The sequence below is a fragment of the Nansenia antarctica genome, assembly GCF_963989245.1.
Source record: "Nansenia antarctica genome assembly, chromosome: 11".
In the NCBI taxonomy this organism is placed as follows: domain Eukaryota; kingdom Metazoa; phylum Chordata; class Actinopteri; order Argentiniformes; family Microstomatidae; genus Nansenia; species Nansenia antarctica.
Genome location: NC_137681.1, coordinates 4,441,141 through 4,453,640, shown reverse-complemented (window position 1 = coordinate 4,453,640; position 12,500 = coordinate 4,441,141). Strand labels below are relative to the sequence as shown.

The window sequence follows — 12,500 nt, the reverse complement described above, 5'->3', positions numbered from 1 at the left end:
AGGTAGGAAGGGGAGCGCGTGGTGAGGGCAGGGAGGTAGGAAGGTGAGCGCGTGGTGAGGGCAGGGAGGCAGGAAGGGGAGCGCGTGGTGAGGGCAGGGAGGTAGGAAGGGGAGAGCGTGGTGAGGGCAGTGAGGTAGGGAGGGGAGCGCGTGGTGAGGGCAGGGAGGTAGGAAGGGCTGCGCGTGGTGAGGGCAGGGAGGTAGGAAGGTGAGCGCGTGGTGAGGGCAGGGAGGCAGGAAGGGGAGCGCGTGGTGAGGGCAGCGAGGCAGGAAGGGGAGCGCGTGGTGAGGGCAGTGAGGTAGGGAGGTGAGCGCGTGGTGAGGGCAGGGAGGTAGGAAGGGGAGGTAGGAAGGGGAGTGCGTGGTGAGGGCAGTGAGGCAGGAAGGGGAGGTAGGAAGGGGAGTGCGTGGTGAGGGCAGGGAGGTAGGAAGGGGAGCGCGTTGTGAGGGCAGTGAGGTAGGGAGGTGAGCGCGTGGTGAGGGCAGGGAGGTAGGAAGGGGAGCGCGTGGTGAGGGCAGTGAGGCAGGAAGGGGAGCACGTGGTGAGGGCAGCGTGGTAGGAAGGTGAGGTAGGAAGGTGAACTCGTGGTGAGGGCAGTGAGGTAGGATGGGGAGCGCGTGGTGAGGGCAGAGGTAGGGAGGGGAGGTTGGAAGGGGAGCGCGTGGTGAGGGCAGGGAGGCAGGGAGGGGAGCGCGTGGTGAGGGCAGTGAGGCAGGAAGGGGAGCGCGTGGTGAGGGCAGAGAGGTAGGAAGGTGCAGGTAGGAAGGGAACAGCACAACAAAAGGGAGGACGCACACTCTTGAGACGTCGCTTGCTACTCACGACCTTCCCACACACACACACACACACACAGGCACTTAACCACTCGTTCATACATACAAACACACACAGTACGTACGACCCACCCACCTGAAGTCGATTCAAGGATACTCTCTCAAACAAACATGCACACACACACACACAGACACACACACGTTTTGCGGGCACACGCACGAACGCACACACACACACCTACACACAAACCCACAGACTCACATGACCTCACTTTTTTTTTTATCTCGCACACAAGTCCTCGACGTCACGTTCACACCAACACATTTGTCTCCGAAGCATTGTTGTCTACCATCTCATTGAAGGATGTCTGAGCCTGTTTCACAGTGGAACAGAGACAGAGAGGGGGAGAGATAGAGACATAGACAAACAGAAAGCAAGCAAGAGAGAGAGAGAGGGAGAGAGAGAGAGAGAGAGAGAGGGAGAGAGTGAGAGATAAACAGATAGCCAGACAGACATTCTGCCTGTGGGTTGTGACTCTGAATGCTAACGAGGCATTTCAGCACAGCGAGAGGGTAGGTAGGTGTGACTGGCAACAGCAGCAAAAAAAAACACAAGCTGAAATGCTTTCATGGCTCCAGATGGATGCCATGTTTATTAGTCTTGTAACTCCAGCCCCGCTACACCTCGATGCGCTGTCTAGCTATTACAAAACGACATGTGAAATGGTCATTCTTATTGAATGATAAGTTAACGCATGGTTATATTCTATCAAGTGGTTGTTATGGATTTTATCAGTATCATTTGGTTTCGGTTCTACAGGTGGGTCGTTAGCGACTATCGATTGTGATTAATTAGAAGATTGTAACCTAGAAACGTCAGGAAATACAGAGAGGAGGAAAAGGATTGGGTTGAAAAGAATGTGTTTCTGCATTCCGCAATTTTTTACATTTCACACTCGCGAGGAAAAATACTTAAGTCGATCTCGATCTCGGTGACTCACATCTTGGAATGTGATAGGATGCTGGCTAGTGTCGCGGCGAATAATTAGATCTCCCTCATGAATAGCGTTGTTAACCACCGTTTCGGAGTCAAGTACACAATTATGTAGAGCTGTATTGTACCATGGAGTGAATGCTGCAGACAGACCTGCAGTCAAGTGAGTTTATTTTCAAAGAGTCTTTGGAACGGTGACGGTTCCAAAAAAGTTGGAAAGTGCGTCTTATTACACCATTGAGTCATTGAAGGACAAACTTGTAGGAAACTGTGTAGGAAAAACCAAGAATTGTCAGTTTTCGGAAGTACTTAGCGCTAGGGAGAGATAGCGTGCGTGGGAGGGAGGGAATGCAAAACTCTATTGGGACGTCAAACAGACAAACTGTGACATCTGAACAAAATCCCTCAGAGTGTCGTTTAAAGCCTGAAGCAGAGCTTTGGGACTTGGCTCAGCTCGCCGACTGTTCTCCAACGAGTGTGTCCGCTGTTAAAGATGGGAATAGACAGCGCTCAACTATTCAATTACAAAGGCTTAGACCACACCAGCTCTGATACTAAAAGGGTAATCCCAAAAAATCGAATGAAATAATATGGAATAAGAAGGCCCTGCAACCCCCACATCATTTCAGTTTTTCGCAGATTTATTTGACACGCACCAAAAACCAGCGGTCTGCATGGGTGGGGAGGCTGCTCGAGGAGATGAAGGAATCTACTGAATCCTCTTTATTTAGAAAGACTTGAGGCAAATTAAATGGGTGCTTCTAACCGTGGCCAAAGGGTTATCCAAACCGTCAAAAATGTTGAATGCCAGAAAGAAAAAAAAAGACCAACTCTCAAGGTATTGAGAAGTTTTGGAGATTTATTTGGCACGAACGGAGTCGTCGATCAAAACCCTCGGGGTGGGCTCTGAGTGGGCTCTCACTGCTGGAGGACAACTTCAAATAAATTACGGCATAATGGGAGAAGCTGCTCTTTGCTTATCACGTTTCTGCTATTGCAGATCTAACTGTGTGGAGGGAGCCAAGTGATTTTCTCCCATACCAGTCGTCCCAATGCCTCTACTGGGACCTGACATTACTGTCAGGACGCTGCTATCAGTGGGGTTGCAGGCACAGCTAAAGGCTGGGCCAAAGCAGCCCTCCCCCTCCCTCCCTCCCTCCCTCCCTCCCACCCTCTCCCTCCCTCCCTCTCCCTCCCTCCCTCCATCCCTCCCTCCCTCCCTCCCTCCCTTCCTCCATCCCTCCCTCCCTCCCGCCCTCCCTCCATCCCTCCCTCCCGCCCTCTCCCTCCCTCCCTCCATCCCTCCCTCCCTCCCACCCTCTCCCTCCATCCCTCCCTCCATCCCTCCCACCCTCTGCCTCCCTCCCTCCCTCCCTCCCACCCTCTCCCTCCCTCCCTCCCTCCCACCATCCCTCCCTCCATCCCTCCATCCCGCCCTCTCCCTCCCTCCCTCCCTCCCTCCCATCTTCTTTTCTCCTCCTACCATTGTTTCTCTTTCCATCATCCACTCCTCCCTGAGTCATTCCCCTCCTTTCAATCATCCCTCCATCTCTCCTTCTGTATATAAGAATTTAGTGAAAATGTGTGAAATGTGAAAAGTTCCATCGCGTTGCTGAAAATCCATAAAACACTTATTTCCGTGGAATCCACACAACGCCTGTGCCGTGTTAAGGTATTATTTCTGCACAGATCTCTGAAAGTCTAACTCTGTATTTCTCTCTCTCTCTCTTTCTCTCTGTCTCTCTCTCTCTCTCTCTCTCGCTCTCTCTCTCTCAGATGCAAAGAGGGTTACCATGGACTGCGCTGTGACCAGTTTGTGCCCAAGTCAGACTCCATCTTGTCTGACCCAAGTACGTGCCACGTCTTCCTGTTATTGATCTTCTGTGAAAAAGTGAAAACAAACGGGTGTTAATGAATTATCTGTCTTCGGTGGCCCAGAGCGACGTTCTTATTACTCTGGTCAAGATAAATATAAACCTATTAAGCCTGGATTCACATTATCCCCCTCCAGCAAAGGACAAACTGTGGCTTCCTATGAGACACACAAACACACCAGAATCCTCTTTTATAACACTCTATATATTTTAGGAAGGGAAAGTACCCTATGTACTTTAGATCTTCTTGTTTATGCTTTTAGCATGTATAGCTGTGGGTGTATGATAAGATATACTAAAACATTTTAATTACCTCCCTCCGAAACGGTAGTTTTCAATGCATTATACCCTTTATACCCGTTAAAAAGATAGTTTAAACACATTCTGGAGTGTTACTTTGTGCTTATAAATGAGTCGATGTGGAGTTAATTCATTAAATTGCATCATGTATCGATTTCATTTCCAATTATATAAAAAAAATATATATATAAATCACCAAACGCATCTTAATTTGAAAATATATTTCAATCAGTTTCTGCTGAAGAATTAGAGCAGGGAAAATAGATGTGCTGCTTTGTTGCTCGTCTGAAATCAATAAAGAGATCATTATCATGCTATTACCATTCCCATTGTTATTAGTCTGGAAAGAACGTAGATGGCAATTAGCAGAGCTGGCCCACTTGTCAGCTCCCAGATAATTCCTGCTAAATTGGGAATAACATCCTTCTAATTCATGTTTCTCATCCAGTGTTCTCTCAGAAACATTCTAGGATATCTTTTGAACCTGGTGTTCGTGGAATATGTAATCATAACACTGAGTGGATGGGTTTATGTGATTGTGTCGGAGGGAACATGGTGCGTGACCAAATAAGGTTGTTATAATGAGCATGAAGACTCCCTCTCTACCTGACCGCTTTGTGTTTCACTATGAGACAGACAGACAGACAGACAGACAGACAGACAGACAGACAGACAGACAGACAGGCAGACAGGCAGACAGACAGGCAGAGATGTTTCACTATGAGACAGACAGGCAGACAGACAGACAGGCAGACAGACAGAGATGTGGATGGAGGTTCTGGCAATGGTTTTGTCAAATACAATAGTATAGAAGACAATAGTAGTATTATTATTTTTATTATAATTATTATTGATATTATCATTATTATTATTATTATTGCTACTATTATTATTACTATTATTACTGTTATTATTATTATTATTAGTAGTAGTAGTATTAGTAGTAGTAGTAGTAGTAGTAGTAGTATTGTTATTGTTATTACTATTATTATTATTATTATTATTACTGTTATTGTTTTTATATTTTTTTAACATTTATTATTATTATTACTACTGTTATTTTTATCATTATTATTATTATTATTAGTAGTAGTAGTAGTAGTAGTAGTAGTAGTAGTAGTAGTAGTAGTAGTAGTAGTAGTAGTAGTAGTAGTAGTAGTAGTAGTAGTAGTAGTAGTAGTAGTAGTAGTAGTAGTAGTAGTAGTAGTAGTAGTAGTAGTAGTAGTAGTAGTAGTAGTAGTAGTAGTAGTAGTAGTAGTAGTAGTAGTAGTAGTAGTAGTAGTAGTAGTAGTAGTAGTAGTAGTAGTAGTAGTAGTAGTAGTAGTAGTAGTAGTAGTAGTAGTAGTAGTAGTAGTAGTAGTAGTAGTAGTAGTAGTAGTAGTATTGTTATTGCTTATTTTTATAGTGGCTTTTCTATTTTATATATATATATACTATTGTACTATTGTCATGAAAAGTCAAGAGCACAAGAAGACACCACAGCAGCCATCATCCTGCCTCACTTCAAACCTCCCAACCTCTCCGTATCGTAGCTGGGAGAGGCTCCTAGTGCCTTTGAACCGTCATAAAAGCCCAGTAGGGTGGTTACATATAAAAAAGAGAGCCAGGCCGACCTCAGGGGAGGTTTGACGGTCTATGAAACGTCTCTTTTTATGGAGTGACTTAGTCTTCCTTTACAGAGAGTGAGATGGAAACCATAACTCCTATTCCCTTCGGTTTGATACCCCGAAGCCCGCTGAGAGGGTCCTCTAATGGGGCCTCATCATTGTCCCACTAGAAGCACAAAGCCTGTCTCACAATGTCACACGGTATCGGATTTTGAACAACGGGAGATCTCACTTTCTTTGTACGAGTACTCCTCGATGCACTCCTTTGCTCTTTTCTTAAGTTTGGGAGCAACAGTAGAAGGTTCGAACCTTATGACAGTACACCTTTGTGTTTGGTGTATAGCGTTTACTCACCTATTAGGTTGTTAACGTTAGCGTTTACTTTAATGTGTTTGCCTGTAATGTTTTTACCACTTTCTCTTTGGTAAGGCGGCCAGTCGTTGTATCGATCACACGCAGTATAGACATGACAAGCAAAACCTAAGGAATAGTGCGCTGTGCTTCATCTATTTCCTTATTCTAACTCTGATCTTTTGGAGTGTTATTGTTGGATTGAAGTATCTTCAAGGTGTTTGGGTTAACATGGACAATTAATCGATATCAGGGGATTGTTTATATTAGCCAATATGTGACACAGTCTGGTGAAAAGGTCTGCATGTCGGCAATTCTCAAGTCTCGTAAATTACCAAAAAGCTTCTTTCTGTGTATAACGTGTTTTCAGTTTTTTTGGGGCATATCATGAAAGTTGAAGTGTTGAAGAGCCCACTCGATTTAACAAACAACAGTTTCAGGATCACTAAATACTTGTAATTTGTGAATTGGATTCACTGTATCATCTGCAGTAGGCTACTGGGTAAGTGATACATGGCTTGTAAACAAGCTTACGTGTTTAGGTGTTAGGTTCAGTGTTCAACAGCAAGGACTGTGTGATCATTTAATTGTATGTTAGGTGTTTTTAGCATGTTGATGTTCTATGGTGTGATGTGCTAAACATGTAGTTAGAGGTTAATAGCGATCCTATTAAAGCCTCCTCATTAGCTGCCAGCTACTAGCAGCTGTTTTGCATGTGTTTTCATTCAGAGCGTGTTTCTCCGGTATTTGGTTTGAGGTGGACCAACATTCAAATAAGCATATATTATTAAGCATTATATTAATTAAGCATATTATTAACTTATTTTCGATAGTTTCAATGTATGACACATCATTTGAAAGCTTGAGGTGGACCAACATTCAAATAAGCATATATTATTAAGCATTATATTAAGCATATTATTAACTATTTTTGATAGTTTCAATGTATGACACATCATTTGAAAGCTGACAATCTGCACTTTCATAGTCTGGGAAAAAAACGGGAAAATGACCTTGTTTGACTTGAGGACTTTTTCACCAGACCCTGTCACATATGCTAACATGTCTGTTCATGTGCCCCCCCGCCATGCTGTACTGAAAACTAATTAATTACACCAACCCCGGGTGTGTGACAATGAAAGGATAGCTGCTACTCCTTGAAGTATGGTAGGAAATAGGTGACACCAGCTGGTCAAAGGATAAACCCATGGCCCAAGTCACTTTTCTGTTTTTTACATCGCCTGAGACTGCAGATTGTAAGCTTTCAAATGATGTGTCATACATTGAAATCGGGGGGAAATGTAACACGACAGGCGTGAATGTTGGTACACCTCAAACACTGAATGGGAGAAAAGTGACTCTAAACGCAGCCACAGGCTGTTCGCTAACAGTGGTACATCGCTACGAAAGTCTAACTGCATTATTATAACATCACAACATGCTGAGAGAACATCAACATGCTAAAAACACATAACGACACATAATTAGATGATCACACAGTTCTTGCTTTTGAACACATCCTAAAACGAAAGTGTATGTTTACAAGATACTTATACTTGTATCACTTACCGGTAGCCTCCGGCAAACGAGAACAGTGAATCCAATCCTCAAATTACAAGTATTTAGTGATCGTTATGAACTGTTGTTTATTATATCAAGTGGGTATTTTAAAACGTCATGTTGGTGTTATGGAAAAAAAAAGCGAAAACTAGATATTGTTCACACAATAAGCTTCACTTTCACTTTTCGACCCCTTCGAGTGAGCGTGTGGTTCGCACGTTCACCAGCTGTCGTCATATGGAAGTGATGGATGCCAAAAATGTAAATGTGAAGATATATAGCAGCACAATCCCTTTCCGGATATACAGTAGTATACAACACACTCCGTTTAAGACAGACGATGAGCGGCCTTGACTGAAACGTAAAAAACACACACAAATAAACACAAATCCAAGCCGAAAAGACAATCTTTTCTAATTCTCATGCAACCTGACGAAAACATCTGCTGTGTGTTTAGCTCGTTAGCATGAACGGAGCAATTGACCCAGCGGGCGTTTTTTCCTCGGCAAAGTCGTCTTCATTTCTCTCTCCAAGTTCCCCACCCACCCACTGTTGCTGATATTAGTTCCACCTCCTGAGCTGTACATGTCGAGGCAACACAGCAAACCTACGTGTGATAAATGTTACGCCTGTGCCAATGTTACACGCACACAAGCTTCAGAAAAAACAAACGCTAGCGGGTGATGAATATTCAAGAGGGCTGAAGAGAAGGGAGCCAAGCCTATTTCGATGTGTTTCATACAATCATGTGAAGCAGGAGAACATGTGATGACAGCCAATCGGAAGCCGTCCTATAAACCCGGAACGGCGAAGCTGTTTTCTGTAAAATAATAATGCTGTTTCCTGCCTACCTGTTGATTCCATGCATTACATGTTTGGCAGGTGTCCAACCCTGTGTGTGTGTGTGTGTGTGTGTGTGTGTGTGTGTGTGTCTGTGTGTGTGTCTGTGGGTGTGTCTGTGGGTGTGTGTGCGTGCATGCGTGCGCGCATGCTTGTGCGTGTGCGTGTGCATGTGGGTGTGTGCGTGTGCGAGCATGCGTGTGTGTGTGCGCGTGTGTGTTCATGCATCTTTATTTAGTAACCCCTCTGTTACGAGCCTCAAATCACTCAGGGGGGTGGGGGGGGGGGGTGAAGCAGCTTCATCTGCAGCCCAAGCCTTTGTCCTTTGAGCTTTTTTGCAAAATCCATCTCTGTGCGCCACACACAATCGCAAATCATCCACTGCCCTTCTCTTCTTTGTCTCCGTATCGACCGGCCACAAAGCTGGCACTCAAAGGAACGGTCCCATCCGGGCTCTGCCCAGATCCAAAAAGAAAGATGAAGAGAGAGGGATGGAGAGAGAGAGAGAGAAAGAGAGAGAGAGAGAGAGAGAGACAGTAACGCCTATCTCAAAAAGCCAGGGCCAAAAAGGTAGAGAGGGACAATGCATTCGAAGGAGGTGGCAGGTTTGGGGGGCCGGGGGGGGGGGGGGGGGGGTGGTGGTGGTGGTGGTGGAAGGTAGGGAGGGAGGGAGGGAGGGGGGGCCGTAATTGGGAGCCAGAGGAAGGGAGGGTGAGGGAGGGAGGGAGGATCGGGGTATGATTTAGTTCCACCCTGTCAAGCTCAGGAGATGATCCTCTCTCTCTCTCTCTCTCCAGCCACCTCGTCTGAGCGGCCGCTGTGCGCCCTTAATGGTGTCCAGCAGGGCAGACGGTGAATCACAACCACAGGAGTGAAGGAGAGGGAAGTGTCTGTGTCTGTGTGTGTGTGTGGAGGGGGGGGGGAGGAGGGAGGAGAGAGGAGGAGGGGGAATTTTCTGTATTTATCTCCTGAGGTATTTGGCTCCTGTGTCAGCGGCAGTAAGGCTCTCTCTCCTCCACTCCGTCTCTCCTCCACTCCTCAGCAAAGAGAGGGATTAAGGGTTTTTATTCACCCCCCCCCCCCCTCCCCCCCCTGCCATTCTTTCTCTTTGGCGCGCCGGATTTATCCCCGCCGTAATCGACCAAGACGACTGATGCGGCGCATTCTTATTCTCCATGGTTACTCATTTGGGGGGGCCCCCGCGTTTACGGTTCGCAAGTGGCTCCCGAGGGGGGGGTTGCTTTGAGATGCCGGATTCGAAGAGCAGAAGGATGAGGAGACGCTCTTGAAGACGTTACGATTGGCTCGCCGCCGTCGTCGGTATAGGCACGACTCCAGGCATGACTAGGAGATGCCAGAAAAGGATGATGGGGGCGGAAGGAAGGGCCTGTAGTACTGGTGTTACCGTCTCCAGGCCCCCCCCCCCCCCCCCACTAGGACATGCTAGGACGAAGGACGAGGGTCTGTCTCAGTCTAGAAGACCCTACTAGACGATGCCAGAGTGATCAGGTTAGGTTAGAGTTAGGTTAGGCTAGGTTAGGTTAGGTTAGGTTAGGTTAGAGTTAGGTTAGGTTAGGTTAGGTTAGGTTAGGCTAGGTTAGGTTAGAGTTAGGTTAAACATCAGTAGCGCAAAGGTTCTAGAGTGATCGCAGTGTTCTGCATGCTTTATGACATTCCATTCCATGCTTTATGACACTCTCCTCTCGAGACACCTTCTAGAAGATTGAAGCCAGCGGTTGTGTACAGAATGTTAGTTGTGCTAGATGACATCATCATCATCTGTGCAGGCTGTTGACAATGGAGCGATTCAAGTGGATGAATGTGGGCTGTCGCTGTGGGCAAACCGGCTGCGGCGGAAGGCTTGAATGGGCCATATGGAACTGGCAACCCTCAATAAGAGGCTGCGCCATGCTTTTACAAGTCCTGCCAGGGTATATACCGCCCCGCTTGGCAAGCGAGCTTAGAGTCTGAAAAGTCACAGCCATCCATATCTTTAAGATCCAGATTTTACTATAAGATTTAGAAGGTGTTAAAAATCACATTAAAAATGTCATCTCACATGCAAAACACGAGATACCGTTTGGACCGATCAGCGTACACATCGGTGACTCAGTTCCGTTTTTTTCCCGATCGTTTTGAAGGTCGATTGCGATCGCTTAGGAGTTTGTTTGCGGTTTCAAACGGTTTCGTGATGAAGGAAGGTCACATTGACGTGTGTGGAAATTGAAGGTAGCGATCATGATGATTTCATAAGGTTATATCAACATTATCGCATCGAATCAAAGCGGGTGTCGCGTCAATATAGATTTATGTTATTTACTTATTCAATTCACGAACACAATTTTTGGCCCAGATTCGACTTCAATCACACAGCAGAATAACTCAATTAAATATTAATAACAAACTGGGATTTTCATCTGATGTCTTTGCTTAGTGGGGATCATTCCTACAGTTTCACTACATTACATCTGGTGAAGGTTTGTAGTAGAAGTTATTTTTTCTGAGTCGGGCAGTCCCACTCAGTCAAGTCTTCTTTTTATTGTGATAGAGACAGTAGAGATATGACAGGAAGGATGGGTGAGAGAGAGAGAGAGAGAGAGAGAGAGAGAGAGAGAGAGAGAGAGAGAGAGAGAGAGAGAGAGAGAGAGAGAGAGAGAGAGAGAGAGAGAGAGAAAGGATGACATGCAGGACATGTCCATCCGTGGCCGGGAATCGAACCGGGGACCCTGCGGTTACGTGCTCAACGGTTACGTGACCCCTTATCTGGTGAAGATAACCGCTGGAACACTGTATCCATGTGACGTTTGAGTTAGTTTCGCTAAATCACTTCTCCTGCGAAAGTGAATGCAGGTAATGGAAAGGTAACACTGACAAATGTTCCTATTGTACTGTCACATTCCTAACAGATGGTTTCCACACTTCTCCCTCTGTCTGGCGGTGGTGGTGTGCTTTGCTTCCTTTTCCATTTTCGGAGAGAGAGACTGTCCACCAAATAATCTGTAAGAGGGTGCCCGGCACAAGCTCTCTCTCTCTCTCTCTCTCAGTCTATTTAAAAACCCAGACCACCTCTGTCAGAAAAGCAATTAAGTGTGAGGGTTTCATTTTAATTTAAATGAGATTACATTACAGTGGCGTGGAAAAGGGAAGACCGTCAGGATGAAAAGAACACGAGTGCTCCTCTTTATCTGCCTCCCCAGCTCTGGAGGAAGTGGGGGAGAAGACTTTCATGCTAAGAAGGGGACGTGTGTGTGTGTGTGTGTGTGTGTGCGTGTGTGTGTGTGTGTGTGCGTGTGTGTGTGTGTGTGCGTGTGTGTGTGTGTGCGTGTGCGTGTGTCTCTTTTAATTGACACTGAGACCTGACATGTCTGGGAAGCTAAGCAGGGTACGACTTGTTCCATCCTTGGATGAGTGGGGTGGGGGGGGCGCGGGGGGGGGGGGGGGGGTGGTAGGTACTAAACTAGGCTGCAGGAAGTGGTGTTGGAGGACCAGTAGGTGGCGCTCCTTCCTCCCTGTGGTCACGGGACCCCCCCGTGCCCTAGGACAGCGAACATGGCGCTGCCTTGTAGAGGGGGGGGGGGGGGGGGGGTAGGACCCAGGACAATGAACGGGGAGCTGCCTTGCAGAGGGGGGGGGGGTCACGAGACCCCCGTGCTGCCTTGCAGAGGTTGCCTTGTCCTTAGGATGAGGCGTTAAAGCGAGGTCCCAGACTCCCGAGTTGTTAAAGAGCCCTTGGCACAGATTACAAGAGGAGACATGGTCCGGTACTCAAGTTGTAAAAGGAAATCAGGGGGGATGGTGGATTTTATCATATGGGGACAATTTTAGCATCCCCACAGCGTCAGTGACTTCAGTGTCAGTGACTTGTTAAAAATGTCATTGCGTGCCCCCTCGCCCACAGTATTTTACTCAATCTGTGCAAAACTAAATGTTGAAATAGCAGTAATACCACGTCCATTGATAAAATTACATAAGGGATGGAAAGGGGGGATGGCAGTTTTAGAAGGGGGATGATTTTTACTGCTTTTATTTCAGGGGGGGATGCCATCCCCCCTCATCCCCCTTCAACTCGAGTGCTGATGGTAACACTCATATCACAAGAGAGTAGTCATGGTAACACTCGTATCACAAGAGAGTAGTCATGGTAACACTCGTATCACAACAGTAGGTAGGCATGGTAACACTCGTATCACAACAGTAGTC

The 12,500-nt window shown here is 46.4% G+C and overlaps 1 protein-coding gene across 1 annotated transcript in view; it reads left to right on the top strand.

The window, feature by feature from the left end:
* Nucleotides 1-12,500, top strand: part of nrg3b (neuregulin 3b) — a gene marked incomplete at both ends in the record, with an annotated part of 198,311 nt that overhangs the window by 163,240 nt on the left and 22,571 nt on the right. Inside the window, one exon of the mRNA XM_080541895.1 lies at nucleotides 3,545-3,618. Coding sequence (XP_080398021.1) covers nucleotides 3,545-3,618 — 74 coding nt within the window. The remainder of the gene's footprint in view (nucleotides 1-3,544; nucleotides 3,619-12,500) is intronic.